Here is a 20041-nt window from a genome sequence, read left to right as displayed (position 1 = left end):
TTTTTTTGTTTTAAACTGCAGCAACAGTGAACATGGAAAACATTTTTAGCCCCTCCAGCTTCACCAGGTCCTCGATCTATTCCGCCCTTCCCTTAGACGTCAAGAGTTTTTATTTTTTTAAATGCCATCAAGGGAGGAGCCAAGGTCAAGGTGTCTTCTTAACCACGTTTCTACGCCCCCTCCACCCACTTCCCAACGTGCTGGCAGCCACCTGTCAAAGGTTGAACTCTCCCCACCTAGATAATAATAACCTAACTGTAGACCATCTTTCATCAAGTGTCCTCTGATCCATTTGAATAGTGCGGGATTGTGGGTAAGATGCGGAAGAGAGAGCTCAGAGACGACCTCCTGATGCGACTGCTTGGAAGGTGGCAGTGACAGCGAAGGGGATGCTGGGTGGTTAAGTAATTAGGGCAAGGTCATGTTTCCAAACTTCCAAGACTTCAATGCTTTACCAAGTTTTTATTTTCCTTCTTCCTTATGTGGATCTTTTAATTCTTAAATTTATCATAATGGCAATCACCCCAGAAATGGTAATCCTCTGTCAGTGTGTCCACCACTTTAGCTTATATGTTAAATTCAATCACCTGAAATTGGTAGACATTTCTGTTCTTCAGAAGCTCTCCTGTACTGTTTAGCATAGCCACCAGGATTTTGACTTCTTTGGGAAAGTAGTTCTACTAATACTCTGATAACTCCAAAATGATCATCACAGTTATTTTAATCAGTACTGACATCGCAGTTAGTGGCTCTACATTGTGTAGTGCTTTATACTTCTGCCCAACAGCAGAAGCTCCCTGGTTAAAATCCCAGCAGGAGACACAAATTCCAGAGAGGTTTTATCAGGAAGGGCGTCTAATGTTAAATAAATAAATATCTGCCAAATCAAATGTGAAGCTACCGGCTGTGGCGACCCCTTTTTGAATAAGAGAGCAGCTGAAAGGAGCTTTATTGACATTATGATTAAGCATGGAGCTTAGTGACAAAAATGCTTTGTAAGTATAACACTGCTTTTTCATCCAGGTTGTGTTCCTGCTAATGTCCCTTCATATTGTTCGTATTTACCATTTTCAGCAGCTGAGACAGATGTTTGTTTGTTTTTTCACATTAGTTTCGTATTTCTTTGACCTTTGAGCTAACACCAGCATCAGGTCAGAGGTTTTTATTTTCCTTTGCTTTTTATTTATTTAAAAAATGCATTTCAGAGATCCAGTTTACCTCAGTGAGTGAACAGGTGATCATATGCCACAAGGCTATAGTGCAGCAGCCCAGGTTCAAGCTGACCTGTGTCTCCTTCTCTCTCTTCTGTCTCCCCACTTTTTTTGTCTGTTTTCACTGCTGTACTATCAAATAAAGGTTAAAATGCCCCAAAAAATAATCTTTAAAAGATGCATTTATGCTGTTGACAAGTTAAACCACCTGTACTTTTTCTTTAAAAAACATTAATTAATGGACTTAAGTGTCCATTGATAAAACTGGTATGTTCTTTACTGGACTATAAACAGATGAATGTCTCATTGGGAGCCCTTAGATCTGGAATGCACTATAATTGGTGTTTAAGGAAGTCTTATCTGAAATGTATATGAAAGGATGTTGTCCACGAGTCCTGTTGGGTTGGTGGGAAGGTTAAGACCTGTCACTGTCTGAGCCAAGAAGAATAACATTAGGTTACAAAAGATATTTATTTTCCACCATCCGGCTGTCTGTAGACTTAATAGAGTTAACTTTGTGATGCATTACAACAGGACCTTAGTATAAACTAAAGTCAAAGTCTTGCAGATGATCACTCTGCTAAGGAATGTTAGCCAGCCTTCTGTTTTCTTCCTCCCTCTTTCCTTCCTTCAATCATATGGACAAATAATTGACAGGCTCAAGGGTGCGTTCAAGGGCATGAGCTTATATCTTAAGTGCTCCGTCTGACTTTCTCTTCTCCTCCTTTTGTCTCGTTCCCTCTCTCTATCTCTCTGTCTGTCTCACTCTGTTGTTCAGATGCCAAAGAGATCGTGCTGAAAGCTCAGATTCTGGCCGGGGGCAGAGGCAAGGGTGTGTTCGACAGCGGCCTTAAAGGTGGAGTGCACTTAACGAAGGAGTAAGTATGCCCCTACGTGCATTTCACACTGTGAGTTACTGTAGGAAATAGATTGATGTTATTTTCTCCAACAACAGCGGCTTTTACAGCGAGGAGGCTCAAAGAGCTTTCTGAAGATGCTCCCTAGGCACAAAGACACAGTCAGGATTACTCGGGCTGCAAATAAACATTTTTCTTTCTTCCACTGTCTCGTTTTCGAACAACTACCCTCAATTAAATGTTGAAAAAGGGGCTTTAAGGTCGACTGAAGCATTACTCACCCCATTTTCAGTTTCCCCGCTCGGGTTTATTGGGTTTTGTGCTACTATTTTGTTCCTGCTCAGAGTTGCGAAGTGTGATGGATGTATTTCTTCAATGAGGGCTCACTCTGAAATCTTATGCATTTTTCAAAAGGCTAAACAAATCTTAAAAGAGCTTTACTTTGCTCAGGAACTGCATTTCCCTCCACCAAGTTTCCCCCGTATAAAATACATAAATAAAAAAAAAAAAATGCTGTCTTCTTAGTAAAGGTAGCTACAACTTGCTGCCACCGCAAAGGCAGAAAGGTGATTTATGACAATTGTCCCAAGCATGTATCATCATCACCCTACTTCGGGGTTCGGAAAGGCCGGAAACTTTTTCAAAGTGAGATACAGTGAAGTTCATCGTCCCCAGACAGTGACATGAGTGCACAGTTCACCTTCCTCTCATCTATCAAAGGATGAGTACAACCCCGAGCTTCATTTGTATTCACTTGCAAAAGCAGAGCAGGCTAACAGAAGCAGCCTCAGCATGCGTGCTGCTTTTAAATGGAGAGAAAATGCGGAGTTTGATTCACAGCAGTGTGCACGTGTACCCAAAAGCTGTCCTTCATCAGAATATTTTGGACTAATACCGAGAAAGTGCTGAGACATATTTCTTTTCAACCGAACAAAGTTATTGAGAGGGGAAGAAATGCGCTTTCATCTGTAGACCCCTCCTGCTTTTTCCACCTTTATTTTAGAAGTCTTTTATTTTTTGGCTTTATGATAAAGATTTATTTCAAAGAAGTGATATTGTTTGACCTACAACCTCTGTCCTTTAGCCCCGCTGTCGTTGGTGAGCTGGCCAATAAGATGCTGGGTTTCAACCTGACTACTAAGCAGACACCAAAAGAGGGAGTGAAAGTGAAAACGGTGAGCCACTGCAGAGACAGAGGGAAGGAAAAGATCTCTACCCTCACTATCTTTTCTTGCCTTTTTTTGACCTCATTTCAAGTCATTTTGAGTCCAGTAATTAATTTCTGTCATATTAATATCAGTTTTGTTGTTGTTGTTTTGTGCTCAGTTTTAATAGTAGCTAGCCCCCGATGTTTACTTTTGGGTTGCACTAGCTGGTGTTATGGCTCATTGCATAAATTGAACAGAACCCACTGTGAATTTAAAGTGTCTGGTAAACAACTGTTTCTGTGCGCCACTAACAAGCAGGAATACTATTTTCTCTGCTCGCATGCTGCATGTCGTCCCCCCTGAAAACAGACGTTTTCCAGGTGACGAAGCCGTTTCAGTCTGTGGCTTGTTTGTGTGTCCTGCTGCCTTCCTCTTTGTCTCTCCTCATCTCTGTTTCTGTTTCCCCTGTAAAGTTTACGTTGAATCAAATGAGCATCACACATCATTTTTATTGACGGCGGCTAGAGAAAATTCAACAAGCTCAGAGTTAACTCGCTGTCTGAGGCAGAAGGCAAAGGCGGATAAAAGACACAAACATATGGCCAAAACCTGGATTAGATCTGACTGAGAAGAGAAGTGAAAACCAATTGGACATCTACAATCATTGTCTTACCAAGAAAATCTCACACAGCACAGAAATCTGACGTGGCAAAGAGCCGCCTAACGGCTCGAGTACAATAACGGTGTAGTCAGAACCCGGCGTTTCCGATGACAGCCAGAGCTCAGCTGTCAACCTGCCAATGGGAGCACACACCAACGCTCAACCCGTCCTACAACACAGATAAGGGGCAGCACTCGTGTATCTGTGTGGATTTTCACTCTCATAGCTCTGAATGAGAGATGAGGAAACGAGGCGGGACAGGTGAGCGAGGCAGAGAAAGATAGAAATAGACTGTGGAGAAAAGAATAGGTTTAGTTTGAGAGAAGAAACTGGTATAAGTCAAACGACAGGCAACTTAAAAGGTTGTTTGAGTGAGTGGGGAAAACAACTTTCGGACAAGAAGATAGGAGCGCTGTCTGTTAACACGGAGCGCAGAAAAGCCGATCCATCCTCATTCACTGGGCGATAAGGTGGAAGCAGAACATAAGGGCTGTGCATGTTCAAACAAACACCCCTTCCACCAAACCTGCACCCCATTAACCACCACAGAACTGATAGTTTCCTGTCAAGTCTTTTTTTCCTTTCCTTTTCAAATGGGCTTCCTGCTTGCTTCCTCCTGCCCCTCTTTCTGAATGAACACACAATCCCTCTCTATTTGCCTCTGTTTCTTTTATTCATAACAGATGACATTTCCTCAGAGCTGTTGCACGTAGATTGTGCCAATCTCTGCACTCTGCTTATGTTCTTGTTTTGTACAGCTAGTTGTAAATGTGTTACTTTTAAAAGATAAAGTTAAACATTTTCGGAGTTTTTGTAAATACTGGTCGGAATAAAGGGGAACACAAATGACTTATTTCCCTTTTTTCCCCCTTAATAATAATGTTTTCTTAGTGATGTCAGATCAGTAACATAGCTACCTTCTTCTATCCAGCCCCTCTGTTTTTGCTTTGCAATGTGCAGGTGATGGTTGCTGAGGCCCTGGATATTACCAGGGAGACATATTTTGCCATCCTAATGGACCGCTCCTTCAATGGTCCTGTCATGGTAGGAAGCCCCCAGGGAGGTATGGATATCGAGGAGGTGGCTGCCAGCACCCCAGAACTCATCTTTAAGGTATAACATTTCTGCTTTTCAGTCATTTCTAAGTTGTCAGTGATTACCAGCTACAAGAATAAGAAAGAGGGGGGGGAAAAAAAACTTGAGAGCAGTCCAAACTTCCTTGAATTAGACATCTTACCATGATGCTTGTTCTTTACTGGCACAGTGGAGCTCTTTATAATCCCCTCACCATCTTACTTTAAAACTGATAAAGGTTTTGGTGGGGGGGGGTGTTGAAATCATACCGAGTTTCCAGATGGAAGCTGAGATCTGTTCGCGCACACACAGCAGAAGCTGAACACGGCACACGCATACAGGAACACACTGGAGTTTAACATGTGCAAACACACACAGCCTTCGATGTTTTCTTTTGCCATTAATGAGATTTTATTTACAGTTTCTCGACAGCACGGCCTCATCGTCGTTAGCAGATGTAACCTTGAAGCGTTTACAGATGGCTACCTCCAAAGGTTATATACGTGTATCTTATTTTGCTAATGTGCGTTGTGAAACATCAAGCTGAGACAATTACGTTACATTAACTTCACCAAAGACTGTAGAGTTTCTATAAATGAGAAATGCGTGGTTTTACTATCAAACAAAATGATTAAAATAGTTATTGTCCAGCCCTGTTTGGTGCTACAGACTGTCTGTACAGATGGATGAGATGTCACCAATAGGTGAAGCAGTAATGATGTTGTAAATAGGAGATGGGCAGTGAAGATTAGGCTGCTGAAGTCATGTTTCCTACCAGATGAAATGCAAACACTTGGGTTTTGCTGAAGGATGATGGTGTCAAAGTGAGCACCATCAAGTTGACTTTTTTTTTAAATAAAAACCTAATTTCCACATTGATACATGAAATTATCATTACTATGAGATTCATAATAAACTGAATCTGCTTCACTACAGTTTGATTTTGCACTTCCACATCTAACCAGCACTTGGAACACAGACGTGCCTCCACAGGAGCGTGCACACAGGTTCATGCCCGGACTTTTGCACTGCTTTGAAATGGATGTGTCTGCGGAGCAGTGACACTGATCCATCATCATCAAAAGAGAGAAAACAGGAGGATATATTAGGCTGCCAGGCTGACTTTTTGTCCTCCTTTATCCTGGAGCTTAATGTGACTGCAGTTTCTTTATATATGGTCTCCTTAACTTTTTGTTTCCCCGCGGGGGTTTCTGTCAGTGAAGAACGTGCATAGGAATAGTTGGTGAAAAGTGCAGAAGAAGCAGGTGAGATATTTTAAATGGAATAAAACTGTAGGTGTGAGGTAAATAAGTAAAAGAGCCAGCAAGTCTTATTTATATATGTTCAGCTTCTAATCAGCCACCGTTTCTCTCTGAACCATGTGCTTTTTTGGGTCACACACTCTGCTTTATGGAGGACGGATAACCTCCTCTGCCAACAATGATGCTATCAGTCATCAGCAGTGCTAAAGGGGGAGGATAGAACGATTTGAATATGGAGCCAATTGCCCAATCCTAATAAACACACATGCCCAGAACTTCCCACAGATCAGTCGATGCATTATGCATAAATTACCTGCATGTTATAAAAACCCAGTGGAATGTGGGTAAAGGATCTAAAAGGATAGATCTGGATCACTTGGTGATGGATATGCTCCCTGAAATTTTATTATGTTACACCATGTTACTGTACTCCTGCTTTGTGCAAGCTATAACTCTGGTGTCTGATTCTGGTTTTGTACAGTTTACGTATTTTGTGGTCTACAAAGGAAAATGAATGACATGGTTTAGGAAAGAAACAGTTCGTACATGTGCAGATGCTCCACTAGTACCTCAGGGATTGCTTCAGCTACTACAAATAAGCACTCATTAATAAGATAATCATAAGCATTTATAAAAAGTTTGATGAGTGTGATGAGCACTTTTAGATATATTTTTGGGAGGTATTGTGATCATCTTCATAGACAGCCTATTGCTGTTAGAGAGTTGGTCCATTCTGTGTATGATTATCAGAAATATATTGCATAGTTTATTTAGGATATAGCCTAATGTTTACTTCTTGTCTTCGTTTGTTTGTCTTCCTCTGTCTTGCATATTCTCTACAAATCTACCAGGAAGCCATAGATATCTTTGAAGGTGTGAGAGACGACCAGGCACTTCGCATGGCAGCTAATTTGGGTTTCAAAGGAGCTCTGCAGAGACAGGTAATGGGCCCATGGAAGGCTTTAAAGTCACAAAGAAGGATCAGTGATTCTGACATTCATATATATGTAGGCAGGCAGATGCTTGCCCAGTCATAAATAGGCCATACTTTGGCTATTATTAGTTTTCCAGAGGCAAGTTGTGAAGTGTCATTATACTATGCTGACTTGCCAGGTGGTCTGTTGTCATACTTGGCAGTGAGGCACAGCACTGTGCCAGGCTTAGGGAGCTTACAGTACTAACGATATCATTATTTGGTAGAACATGGCACACACTGATTTTGTGAGTGAATCATGCGTTAGCCACTAAAACTCATCTCAGTGGGCCAGTTATGATTTTGAGGACAGTGAAACAAACATTTTCTCTCCTCTCCCCAAAGTTTTGAGTCATGTTCAGGCATTTTCTCTGAAAATAAAGCTGAGGAAGAATAGCACAGCAGTAGGCCAAGCTCACAGTCTGAATAAAATGTGTGCTCGGTTAAGATTACTTTAGATCTTTTTTTTTTTTTGCCTCTTAGTATTAAACCCTATTTTTATGGCAAAATTTCAAGTATTTATTTCTGGGCAAATTTACACAAATTTTGATTTTTATTCAGATTTTCTATGTGTTGTTTCACATTTGCCGTCACGAGCACTGGAAAAAACCGTTAACTTCTGGTTTGTGTGATTGCTATTGTTAGCAAATCCATGCAGGCTGTTGCCCATATACAGTATAAAAAAAGGCTGAATTGTGTCTGTGGGTTAACGGCACCTTGCCGGGGAGGTGACAGGTGTGTTTACAGTGTCTGTGAGCTATGAAAGGCTTCACAGTGTGGGCCTAAAGCCACACAGCAGCCAGACTTTCGGCCTTGCATGCCATGTCAAGAATGTAAGCCGACGTCACAGCTTTGTGCTGGAAAAGGACAGAAAATCTGCAAGTCATGTTTCCATCACTGCAGATTGAAGGCAGAGCCGATAAATACCCAGAAACGCCGTCAAGCAGACTAGAGTCATTTGACCGATGATAAATGCAGCTGTACCCTTTCCCGCTGTAGAGAAAAGTCAGATGTTTGTCCAGTATAAAAAGGGCTTAATTTGTTTTCTTTTGCACAAGCTCTGACTGGCATGAGAAATCAGATAACTCAAATCCTAGCACATAGAATAATGAAATATATAAATTACAAAAAAAGTAAAAATCAAATCTGCCTTTGTGAAGCAAACTTGATTTGATGACATTTTTATTGCATCCTTTTTTATGGCCTGTTTTTGCTGGATACTGAAAGGAAATTGATTTTAAACAGGGAATGGGAGAAATAGAAAATTATTGGTTAATTGTGTGCATTGTTAGTGCGCTTCTCCATGGTTGCTGTTTGTCAGTTGCCAAGCTGTTTAATTCAGACATAATTACAGCATTTCTAAAATACCTTTACTGTTTTGAAGGAGCTGTGTGGCGACGGGAGCTTTGTGCAGATACAATTTTTTGCGCGTCTGTCTGCACTGTCAGACTGCCTTTGTCACTAAAGAAGCAAAGCTATAGAGAATTAAAAAGAGGTTCCTTTTAAAAGGAGGATTTCATTGATAATGTTTAAGTGCAGTTGTGTTTAATATCCCGTATTCTCACTGACAACATTTGTTTTCCACATTGTAAATATCAGTTTTTTAAATGCACAAGGCACATTAGCAAAACAGGTATGCATCGATACTACATCTATGTGCAATCAAGTGAAAGGTGTGCTAACACCAGGTAATTTAACTTTGCCTTCCTTACACATTAATGCCATAAAAAGACACGGCGATGTTGAAGGTGATTTGCCATGTTTTATGTAGCCTGTGTGGGAGGCTGAGCAGCCTTGTCAGGGCTGACTACTCAGAGCCGAACCATCAGGTAATTACTGTCCTCTGTGGACCTCACAGGCAGCAGATCAGATTAAGAGGCTCTATGATCTGTTCCTGAAAGTCGACGCCACTCAAGTTGAAGTCAATCCTCTCGGAGAGACTCCCGAAGGACAAGGTACTTTGTATCATTTTTTAAAAACATACTTGCCTGTATGTTTGTTTGTTTCATGTGTGTCTTTGGATGTTTCCCGTCCTGCTGTCTGTAATTTCTATTAAACATTTTACACGCAGAACTCAGCATTTCAGCATCACGATGCTGCCACATATTAATCACCGACTGCGAGACAGAGGCAGCACTTCGCTCCTCTGGTCTAAATGCATTTCAGAATGTGAAGTGTACTGTAATTGCAACACACTGACATCAGCTTCTTGTCAGCATGACTTTGTCTGGATCAAAATCCAAATGGCTTCAGGGAGCAGAGCTTTCCATATTCACAGCATGTTCATGTTTGTTGATGTTTCCTAGTTGCTGATGATTAACTGAAGGCATATAATCTATCATCAGCAAGTAATGAGGGACTACGAATAGCAGCAGCGGCAGCTTCAGACGCAGCCTTTTAATTTATGGTCGGCGAAGATTAACCACTTTGAGATGTTCTGTGAAACTCTTATGGGCTCTGAGTGGAGCATTAATGAAATAAAGTAAAGTATCATAATTAAAAATATATTGACATAGGTAACTTTGCATGACCGTTTGTAGTTTTTGAATTGATCAGCGTTTATTTCATATTTATTATTTTCATATTTATTTCATATTTTGCATGCGCACAAGATGTTCTGTGTAATCCCAGCAAATCTTTATAGGAAAGCTAACAACAAATAATGCTGTTTATATTTATAAATATATCAAGTATAAATGTTAAGATTTCCAAAATAATAGGAAGAAATAGTAGTTCCCAAGTTAAAAACGTTGCATCGGGGAATGCCCCTAAAGCACTTTAGAAACCACAAAAACTATTTAATTTATCATACTGTTCACTTGTTCTATTCTCAAAGGAATTATTTTCTATAATTGTGTCGTTGTAAACTGGCCTTATTCCAAATGCATGTGCTCAGCCAAAAGTACTTAACTTGGAATATGTCTGTAAGTGTCTCTGAATGGATGAAAGGGAGATTATTAAAAGGTTGAGCAATTATCATCTTCACTCGACAATGTTTATTGGAGTGAAGCTTAGCCTATTACACGCTCAGTCTATTGAAATTAACTTTCAGTAATTATATTCAAGATAAATTTATTGTGTCGTCAAGCAATAAATATTGTCTCTTAACTCTTTGTACTTCATGTATAAATGATCAGATGAGACACATGAGCCAAATGACAAACTGTAAAATAGTAATGCTAAATTTTCTAAGAAACGATTAAGGTGTTGGCCTTGATCAACATGTCTGACTTTGTGCTGCTGCAGAAGTAGTTACGGCTGCCACGATTAGTCGACTAGTCACGATTACGTCGACTATCAAAATCGTCAACGACTGATTTAAGTCGACGCGTCATTTGAAGCTTTGTAAGATACCAAAAGACGCAGGAATAAGTAGTAGGATTTAAGAGTGTAATAACGGACTGAAACAGAAGATGGCAGCACTGCATGTACAAGGATGCCAGCTGCCGTTAAACCCCGAAGAAGGAGGAGCTGTGTCCCAGACAGTGTTGCCAACTTAGTGACTTTGTCGCTATATTTAGCGAGTTTTCAGACCCCTTAGCGACTTTTTTTCTAAAAAAAAAAATCGCTAAAATAAGACGTGAAAGCACGTATCGCTTTTACTCTCAACAAGCAGCGGGTGCTGTAACGCAGTCAGTTCTTCTTTTACTCTTTTACTGTTATGCTGTTTTGTGGATTACAAGGTTTAAAACTACTTATAAACACAGACACAAAGTAACTCCACCAGAGCGCCTATTTCGGGTCACTTTTGCCGGTCCAAGCCCGGGTAAAGGAGCAGGGTTGGAATTGTGACATTAAAAAAACAATAATTGCTAAAAGAAATTTAATTTGTAGTTCTAAACTCTAAATGCATTTAGGACGTTTTTTACTCACTTTATGTCTCTTCCACGATGTTATTTCTCTCTCCAACAACATAGGTTACAATTAGATTAGCATGACCAATTATGCAAATTAGGCGATGACGTCATTTAGCGACTTCTAGCGACTTTTAGGACAACCAATAGCGATTTTCCTTACTGAGGAGTTGGCAACACTGGTCCCAGAATTCATAGCGCAGCCCAGCTCAGTTTCCAACAATGGCGGCAGCTAGTTAGTTTTAACTTTACTCTTATTATTCTTTCTGGGTCACAAAATAAACGTTTAACATATTTTCAGGCAAGAATGTAGCTGTGTAAACCTCAAATATCTGCTCAGTTTATCAAGACACCACATATTTTCAAAAGCGCTCCGACGTTTTCGGAGATGTCTGTTACCCACTAGCTCGATAGCTAGCCGGGGGCAAGGCTCACTAGAGCCCGTGAGAACACCGGACTCCCGGCAAATCGTTTTCAAACCCACCGCGGTCTTTCGCTACTCAGGTTAAACATGATATATAAGTCACTTAGATAACTTGGAAATGTTATTGTTTGGCTTTTTTTTAGTGTTTTATTTGTTCCTGAGTTAATCGGTTTGGCTGAGATCAAAGTTATAGTTTTTACACAGCTGAATAAACGTCAAGCAGACAGCTGATTATCAGAAGTGTGAGATGCTCGAGAATATACTCCGTTGTCCTGTTATATTTTAGATAGCAAGGAGTTTATTAAACTTCACTGAAACAATCTGCAAATTTCATTCAAATTGAATAAACTATCATCTTGTCTTTATTTTTAGTTAGCACCTTAAACACTTAAAGCTGTAAGCTAATGATAGTTATATAAGAGCAGATGCTGCTGGTGCAATAAGCTGTAGTTTTACGTCTAATACTTGCATGATCTGATTAGTCGACTAATCGCAAAAATAATCTGTGACTAGTCGACTATCAAAATAATTGTTTGTGGCAGCCCTAAAAGTAGTTAATAAAAAGATGGGATATTTCAGTCATTGAAAAGTGTCTTAGATTAGTAATTTAGAAGTACAGTCTTAAATCCCCCCTTATTTCTTTATATTTTGCTAGGATAATGGAAAAAGGGGTGCAGTGATTTACTGAAACACGCAAACATCCATGGAAATACAATATATAAGGCAAAGAGAGAGTTAATTAAATTCTACTGAGCTTAAAACTCAACATTTGGTAAGACCAACTTTATCTTGAGCACAGCCTGAACTCTCTAAGCAAACCTTTCTTGGCATTTCCTGAAGTAATCCTCAGAAATAGATCTCAAAGCTTCTTGAAGGACATTCAAAGCTCTTCTTTGGATGTTGGCTGCCTGTTCAGTTCAGCAATGTTGCTGATTGGACTCCGGGGACAGTGACTGTTGTGTCTGAGTGATGGTGTTTCACTGTGTGTTTTCTCTATCCAGGTATATTTTTACTGCATTGACGGTTTGTTCGGGATCGTAATGTTAAAAAAAATGAAAGTGCTGCCAGTCAGATAGTTTCCTGATGGTATTGCTTGATGGATCAAAATTTGAAGTGAATGAAATACAGCCAAAATCATGACACAGCCTCCACTGTGTTTTACAGATGGCTCCAGACACTCACTGTTGTATGTTTTTCCTGACTTCCTCCAGACGGGTTGAACCAAAAATTTCAAATGCGCTTTCATCACTCCGTCAGCCCTGCAGCCGCTAATTTTCAGCCCAGTGGTATTTGGCCTTTTCTACCCCGTTTCCCTTCATTAAGAATTCTTGATTCAATGAAGAGTGGATGGATCTCAAGTCTGTTCATTTTCTTTTTAGGCTTGCTACTTCTTTTGTCCTCCATGTATCCAGTTTCCTTAATAATGCCAAGATACTCACATACAAGTTATATGAATCCACAACAGTAGTTCATCCTTGAGTCGAGTAACTTTTTTTTCATATACTTGAATGTATCATAGGTCAGTGTTAAAGGGCTTAACAAGACAAAAATTCCTCTGAAAATGGTCAGGTACAAGGACTGGAGAGAAAAGGCAACTTTTAATGGTTTAATGAAAAACTTTGAAAGGCCTTCAGAAAGCCTGGAGCACTATTGATCAAAAAAATTTTTAAAAATTACAAGAAAGTCTGTCTTCTTGGAGGAAAAAGATAAAGACATGATTCAAGATTTTTGCACAGTAGAATACAATTGGATCCAATATCTACCAGGATTGTTCAATTTTAAAGTAAAATACCATTTCACGGCCCCTTACTTTATTTGAAAGTCACCAAGAGCAGTTCACATTTCTGTCCTCCTCTCATTTGTAGCAGGCACTAGCAAACTGTTGTGTCCAGTAAGAGTAATGTAAGAGTAAAGTTTCTGCTTCTATAATTTCTTGATGTATTTTTCCTGTATGGCGTAATCCCTGTTGGAAGCAAGCACTTCCAGTCACACAGAAGAACAGAGATATGGGTAAATTTCAGTCACCTTGATTTCCCCTAGTGACAAAAATGGAGGTTAGCAGGAAAACAATTCAAGTGCTCGTCATTCACATGAGAAGGCTGTTATAGGAAGTCACAAAGCATTATTCCAGCGCTTGTGACGCTGCCAAACGTTGGTTTTTGTTTTTATTTTTCTCTCAAAGAAATAAGAGTGATTGTCTTGTCTTTGGAGCTGAACACAGATTGAGTGTGATGTGTCATACACTATTACAGCGTTGCAGAAGATGCATCACTTCTTTGATCCTTAGTTTCCTCAAAAAAAAGATGCTTGCTCAAAGTTATCAAACACTCACACGACAATGTTTTTGTGTGATTCGTTATGAATATTAATGCAGAAAATGAGTCCTTAAAAAAACTGAATTTATACGAGGGGTATGATTTTTTTTTTCTTTTTTTTTTTAAAGAAGGAAGACGCAGGTGTTGTGATTGAAGCAGGCTTTGTAGAAGGGCTTCACATTAACATCAGCTCATTCTTTGCTTCGATTTGTTCACACGTCGCAAGGGAGCACAGCTATTTTCTTGCAGGCTTTCGACAGACGTGTTTGGAGAAGGAAAATTTCTCAAGGGTGGAAAATTTGTATTTTTTTGTCTCGTTTGGTAATAGCTGAATACATTTTGTAGATAGACTGCAATAATGGATGTGTCAAAACAGAACAAAAAGGAATTGTGTAGTGAGGAAAACGCTTCACCTGGAGGACGCAGCATGCCGACTCCCCAGTCCCAGGAGAGTCTGCCGGCTCAATGTGTCTTGTGTCCATGTATGTTGCTCATGTTGCACTCATAAAATATTTGCACATTTCAATATTTTCCTTCCTTTCCTCAGTTTCGCATCAGGATTGCCTGAATGTTTAAATGTAATTAGCCATTAAGTGGAATAGTTAATATTGAAGGTGCTATAGAACATTACCGTAGTTCATTTTAAAGCAAAGTGTGGAAAATACTGTGAGGCCTGAGACTGAAAACTGGACTGGAGAATATAAAGTCAGCACAAGCAGCTGGTTAGCAAAGCAAAAACTGGAACTAGGAGACGTGGTCCTCCATTTGGATGTCATTTTTATACTTTAGGTTTTGTATTAAATTAATTGAGCTTCAATATCGGGGTGAATTTGTTACCTTTCCCCCTACTTTCCTGGTTTTAATAATAAGCTGAGCTAACTGACTTCTGGCTCCAGCTACAAATTTAGCAAATAGACGTGACTTTTCAAATTCTCACCAAGACGGCAAATAACTGTATTTCTTTTGAATGTCCAGTTATCCCTTTCAGTTAGAGTCACTATTTAAGTGTAAGCGCTTCTACTAATTTGTTACATTATTAGTGTGCGGTATTTTCAGGTGGCTTTAAGAGTGTAGAGTCTTTGAAATACACACTCTTTGATGTGTAAAGGAAATGTCCATTTGCTATAATAGTCTTTTCCTTAGAGGCAGTGTCAAAACCACATACCTTAGTGAGCCTGAAATAATTAAGACCAGCAGACTGAGGGGACACCCTGGAGTTCATTACTTTCAGGTTTTAGAAATGGTAATTAGGGTTTTTTTTTAATGTCTGGATTCTGCTTCCTCTTTCTCACTTGTTCTATTTTTCCCCCATTGCTGTCTTTTACCCATCCCTTACCGTAGTGGTTTGCTTTGATGCTAAGATCAACTTTGATGACAACGCTGAGTTCCGTCAGAAAAACGTGTTTGCCATGGATGACATGACGGAGGCCGACCCCACGGAGATGGCTGCAGCAAAGTGGGACCTTAAATATATCGGACTGGATGGGAACATTGCCTGCTTTGGTAAGGAAGCGAATCTCTCCATCAGACCCGACACACCTGCTTGCACATACACCACCCAATAAAGGAGTTCTCCCCTCCTGCCATGTGGCTTTAATGTGTCTCTTAAGTAGAGTAAGCGAAAAGCTCAGACACAGTTAAAACTTAGTCAAACTAACGGCAGTCTGTGCTCTCCTCCAGTCCACATTACAAGCAGCTTTCTGAAGACTCCAGAAGGATTGCTGCCATAACCAATGCGTTCTAATTAGCTATAATCCACCCAGAAAGTCTCCTGTGAGCCAGATTGTTAGCATTCTCATTAAAGGCCCCCTCTCTTGTCATAAATCAAAGCTTTTACAGTGTACAACTGCACTAACAGGTGCTCTCACTTCTTACCCCGTAGCCTCATAAACACATTAGTTGTCTGTTAACACTTCTCCTCCATTCTGCACACAAACCCCATTCTGCATCCCCAGCTCCCAGGCTCTCCTAAAGTAACAACAGCTTTTAAGGCCCCGCAACTTCCTTGAGAGCTCCGTAAGCCACCAAAGTGACAGCTGTTAAAGCGAATTTCCCTTTTATTGAGACCTCGGTTGGGGAGCTTGCCAGGACGCAAGTTCAGCTTGGCTAAACCAAATTATGTAGGACATTTTTGTGCACTTGGCTCCTGCACAACTCAGCAGGGCAGAGGCACAGGCAGTTGGCTAAATGATGACATAGTCCACAGTCCAAAAGCATAGCACAACCTCTTCTAATCAACACTCTCTTCTCTGAAGTCGGGAGCTGAGTTGTAATCAAATTTTCTCTGTGTTGCTTGACTTGAATGTTTCTGATTAGAAGATTTCCAGCAGATTCACTTTTTAAGTGTGGCATTTTTTTCCAGCTATTTGCTCGTATTTAGTGGATGACTTAGCACTGAATTCCTTTGCGGGTTATTATAGTTCATGCCATCTTTCCTTCAGTGTCAGTAATGTTACTTTAATTAACTCGTGTCTGCATGTATCGCACTTTGTTCTCAGGCACGTCTGTTTCAATATCCGAATATTAGCCTTTATTTAATGTTCAAATTGTTATACTTTAGCCTCAATTATCGTTAACACAAATATGTGAAAGTGCATAAAAACGAGTGCCTAATTATTACATTACATTGTCGTAACAGTGAATGGAGCTGGTTTGGCCATGGCCACGTGTGACATCATTGACCTGCATGGAGGAAAGCCAGCAAACTTCCTGGACCTGGGTGGTGGAGTCAAAGAGAAACAGGTGTACGAGGCTTTTAAGCTGCTCACTGCCGACCCAAAGGTAGGAACAAACTGTTAACAAAGAGGTCGCTTGCCTGCTTCTTGAACAGCTTGACTGTAACAGTTGAGTACATAAGCTAAATTGGTTACTGATTTTTAAAGCACAGCTTGGAAGAAAAAGCAATTTTACCACCTGTTGAATTGCGTTTGATATTGCAGTCATGTATTTTGTCACAGTACATTCATAAAGCTCTATCTGTCTGGTTAGAGCTTTGTCAGTGCAACTCATTAGTCTGGGGACCTTGGCATATGCCCATGTTTAACTTAGGAAAACAGACTCTGGGAGGCTGTGTGATTATATGCCATCATTTCAGTTACTGTGGCATGATAAATTGGCGCTCTGTATTCTGCAGTAACTGCGCTTGTAAAGAAAGGCTAAGACGTGCAACCGCGTGCGCTGTGAACACGCAATAACGGGCGCATATGCAGCTCAGATTTAATGCACATATAAAACTTTAAATGAAAAGCATGCGACAGAAATTCTCGCGGCTGTGAATGAGTGGCAGCTCGGGGTGTTTTACAAGTGATTCTGCTCCATGTTCGGAAAGCTAATAATTCCAAGCTAAACAACGTAAGCCTTGTAACGATACCGCAGTGCTGATTGTGTGTTGACAGTTATCACATCGCTAAATCCCTCACTGCTGTCACTCCTGTATCCCAGGAATGATCACGGGTTCGCTCTCTGGGGCGTCTCTACTTGGTTGTGTTGAATACAGAGTAGAATTAGATTGAAATTCAGTCCTCAGCTCACTTTTTTTTTAAAAATCTTTCTTTAAAAAAAAGCACATGCTGACTTGATTTGGCAGTACATATTTTTGAAGAATTAGCTTCGCATCTAGTTTAAAAAGCTGTCTTGCCAGCTGGAATTTCCTCAAATGGCTTTCCAGGACAGGTTACTAAACAATACAGCTACAGTACGCTGTAAGTGCATGTGATACATAGTCTAGTCTTAAAATAGATATTCTGTATATATTACACATACCAGAAAGCTTTATTTCATCTAAAGCTCATTCGAAACACTGAAGTAGGATTTTTCATGGTAGCAGTGTTGCACACCTTTTGTTGATGAATGTTAAAAACTTGCTAACCTTAACACTCCAGCAGGTGATACATTGCCTGACTCGAAAAATCCACTGTGTGATCGATTTTGGTCTCACAAAATCAGCCCGGCAGACTGTGGAGAAAAATAAAAATGAATATGGTGGTTAAAAAAGAAATGCAATCAACAGGGGAGATTTGCTGCTCTCTTCCCCTGAGGGAGCCACATTTTTATTATTATTATACCCTTTTAAAACAAGTTGGATATCTTCAAAGGCGAGATCAGGTTTTAGTCTGTATCCACTGGCCCCCTCACCATCAAACACTCCTCCTGTTCCTCTTTCTCTCTCTTTTTTTTTTTTGTCTTGGGTTGATTCCCCAAATCCAGATGGGGGAGTAGACCTGCTGCCTGTCCCTCCTGCTGCTGTGTATGGAAACGGAGACGGGAAGCTCCTCCCTAACAGGGAAAAAAATAGAGGAGGATTGACATTAAACTGGGTTGGAAGCACCATTAGCATTTCAACCAGGGGAGCTGAGAAACCTGCTCTGATCTGTGGAGGGAATGTTAATCATTTCACAATAAGAGCATGCTGCTCATTTGCATTTGGTTTTTCTTTTTTTCCTCCCCACAAATTACTACTCCCAAATATTTAAAGGATATATGAGCAGTAAGTAACAGTAAAATCATACCCTGGGTAAACGTGGATGGGATGAGGTGCCGAGGCAAAATTGATCGGCTCGGAGCGTCAGTAAATTCTGTTTTTCCTTATTTGCCTTAAACATCAAGGCTTCAGTGCTTATTTCCTTCAAATGCGCAGCCCTTTGTTTAGTATTTATTCAAAGTTTAGAGTCTCAGACAGCCTGGTCTACTTGCATTTCACATCATTATTTTTCTACTGATTTAAAAAAACAAAACTTTTGCTGCTTTTGCATAATAGTGTTGATAGAGTGCCTTATAGGAATGCTTACTTCCACTGGCACTGAATAAAATGAGTTTGGTAGCTGCTGTGAGGAAGGCCAGAAATGTTCTGTTGCATATGTGAACATTTTTTTTTTATTAGGAACCACTGCAACTTTTGAGTGCCAAGATTAAAATGGTTTATGTCCTGCGAAGAAAAAATGATAGAAGCCCATTCAGCAGGAAATATTACACTGTAATGACAGAGAGAAAAAAGAAGGGGAAAAACAGGTATTTTTGGGGTCCGTCTCTTCTTTCTGGCTTTCTTCCTCGGTTGCTTTTTCCGCTTTTGTCTCCCTCCCTCCCCTCTGTCTTCCTCGCGCTCTCTCCCTCTCAATCTCCGCTTTGATGTCTCAGGCTCATTGTGCTGAGAGGAGTGGATGCGACGCGAGTGTACCGCTGGCACTGAATAGCAGAGATGGAGCATGAGATGACAAAGGCTTCCTTTTCTTGTTTGCTCACTTCCCCAGAATCTACCCTTAAAGCATTCATTACCTTCAAATTATTATGTTGTGAATGAAAGGGGAAGAGAAAACCGATAAAATGGAGGGATACCGCATGAGAAGTGGGAACAAGACGAGAAAGAAAGTGGGAATGAAATTAATGCGAGAAAAATAAGCGAATCATAGAGCTGTATGTCAGCCCCCCCACCCCATCCTACCCAAGTGTGTGCAAGTGCGTGTTCGCGTTAACTATGTGAGATGTTATGTAGCTCAGCTGGGTCTACTAGACCAATAAGGTTTGTTTGAATTTAGGCCCCCGGCTTTTTTAACAGGAACATATTTATCTTCCATGCTAAAATAAATAGCTCCACTTTCTTCACATCCACGCGTGGAACAGTTTGATGACAGAATGCCTGAATTTATTAAGGTTTCCCTCACATCACCTGTAGGCACAGGAGCAGGCAGCAAATACCAACAGCCAAATAACCTCGTTATTGCCTTGCGCCTGTGCCGTAAAGAAGGTGGCAGATGGATGTTTTGTCCAACTCAACATCCATTTTGTTCTCCGGGCTTAAGGCTGTTTTCTATAATTTTTATAGGCTAGAGTAAATGATGACATTTTCCTAAAACACACTCTTGTTGTGGCTAGATGCCCGTATCAGGGCCGCCATTATATCAACCTACTAATTGTCAAGGCGGCTTATTTTGTGATTTATTGTGTCGCCGTTACGTAATTAATATTCTATTCAAGTAGGCCGAGCGTTTTCGTAATACTTTAACCTTTCATTCCCATATTCATGCGTCTCACTGCGAGTGCATAAAGGAGCCTTTTTCAAAGGTTTATTACAATGCGAAACATCTAAAGCCCTGATCTTATCCTCGACTACGGCAAACTCTGTGTTTTCAGATGAATGAGAAAATAAGCACGTACGGCAGCCTGTCGGTAAATGAACATGTCGTGCTGACTCACGAGTGTGTGTGGGAAGCTTGGTTAACATTACACTGAGTTTGTGCATGTCATGTGTTTACAGATTAGCCTTTCG

General features: G+C 40.4%; 1 protein-coding gene across 1 annotated transcript in view; it reads left to right on the top strand.

The window, feature by feature from the left end:
• suclg2 (succinate-CoA ligase GDP-forming subunit beta) overlaps positions 1 to 20041 on the top strand; it is a 102760-nt gene that overhangs the window by 36453 nt on the left and 46266 nt on the right. Inside the window, exons 3-9 of the mRNA XM_026168671.1 lie at positions 1990 to 2089; positions 3153 to 3243; positions 4838 to 4990; positions 7065 to 7154; positions 9045 to 9141; positions 15121 to 15282; positions 16418 to 16560. Coding sequence (XP_026024456.1) covers positions 1990 to 2089; positions 3153 to 3243; positions 4838 to 4990; positions 7065 to 7154; positions 9045 to 9141; positions 15121 to 15282; positions 16418 to 16560 — 836 coding nt within the window. The remainder of the gene's footprint in view (positions 1 to 1989; positions 2090 to 3152; positions 3244 to 4837; positions 4991 to 7064; positions 7155 to 9044; positions 9142 to 15120; positions 15283 to 16417; positions 16561 to 20041) is intronic.

The sequence above is a fragment of the Astatotilapia calliptera genome, chromosome 5 (genome assembly GCF_900246225.1).
Source record: "Astatotilapia calliptera chromosome 5, fAstCal1.2, whole genome shotgun sequence".
NCBI classification, from domain to species: Eukaryota; Metazoa; Chordata; class Actinopteri; order Cichliformes; family Cichlidae; genus Astatotilapia; species Astatotilapia calliptera.
The sequence above is the reverse complement of the archived record's forward strand: the minus strand, read 5'-3'. Positions and strand labels throughout refer to the sequence as shown.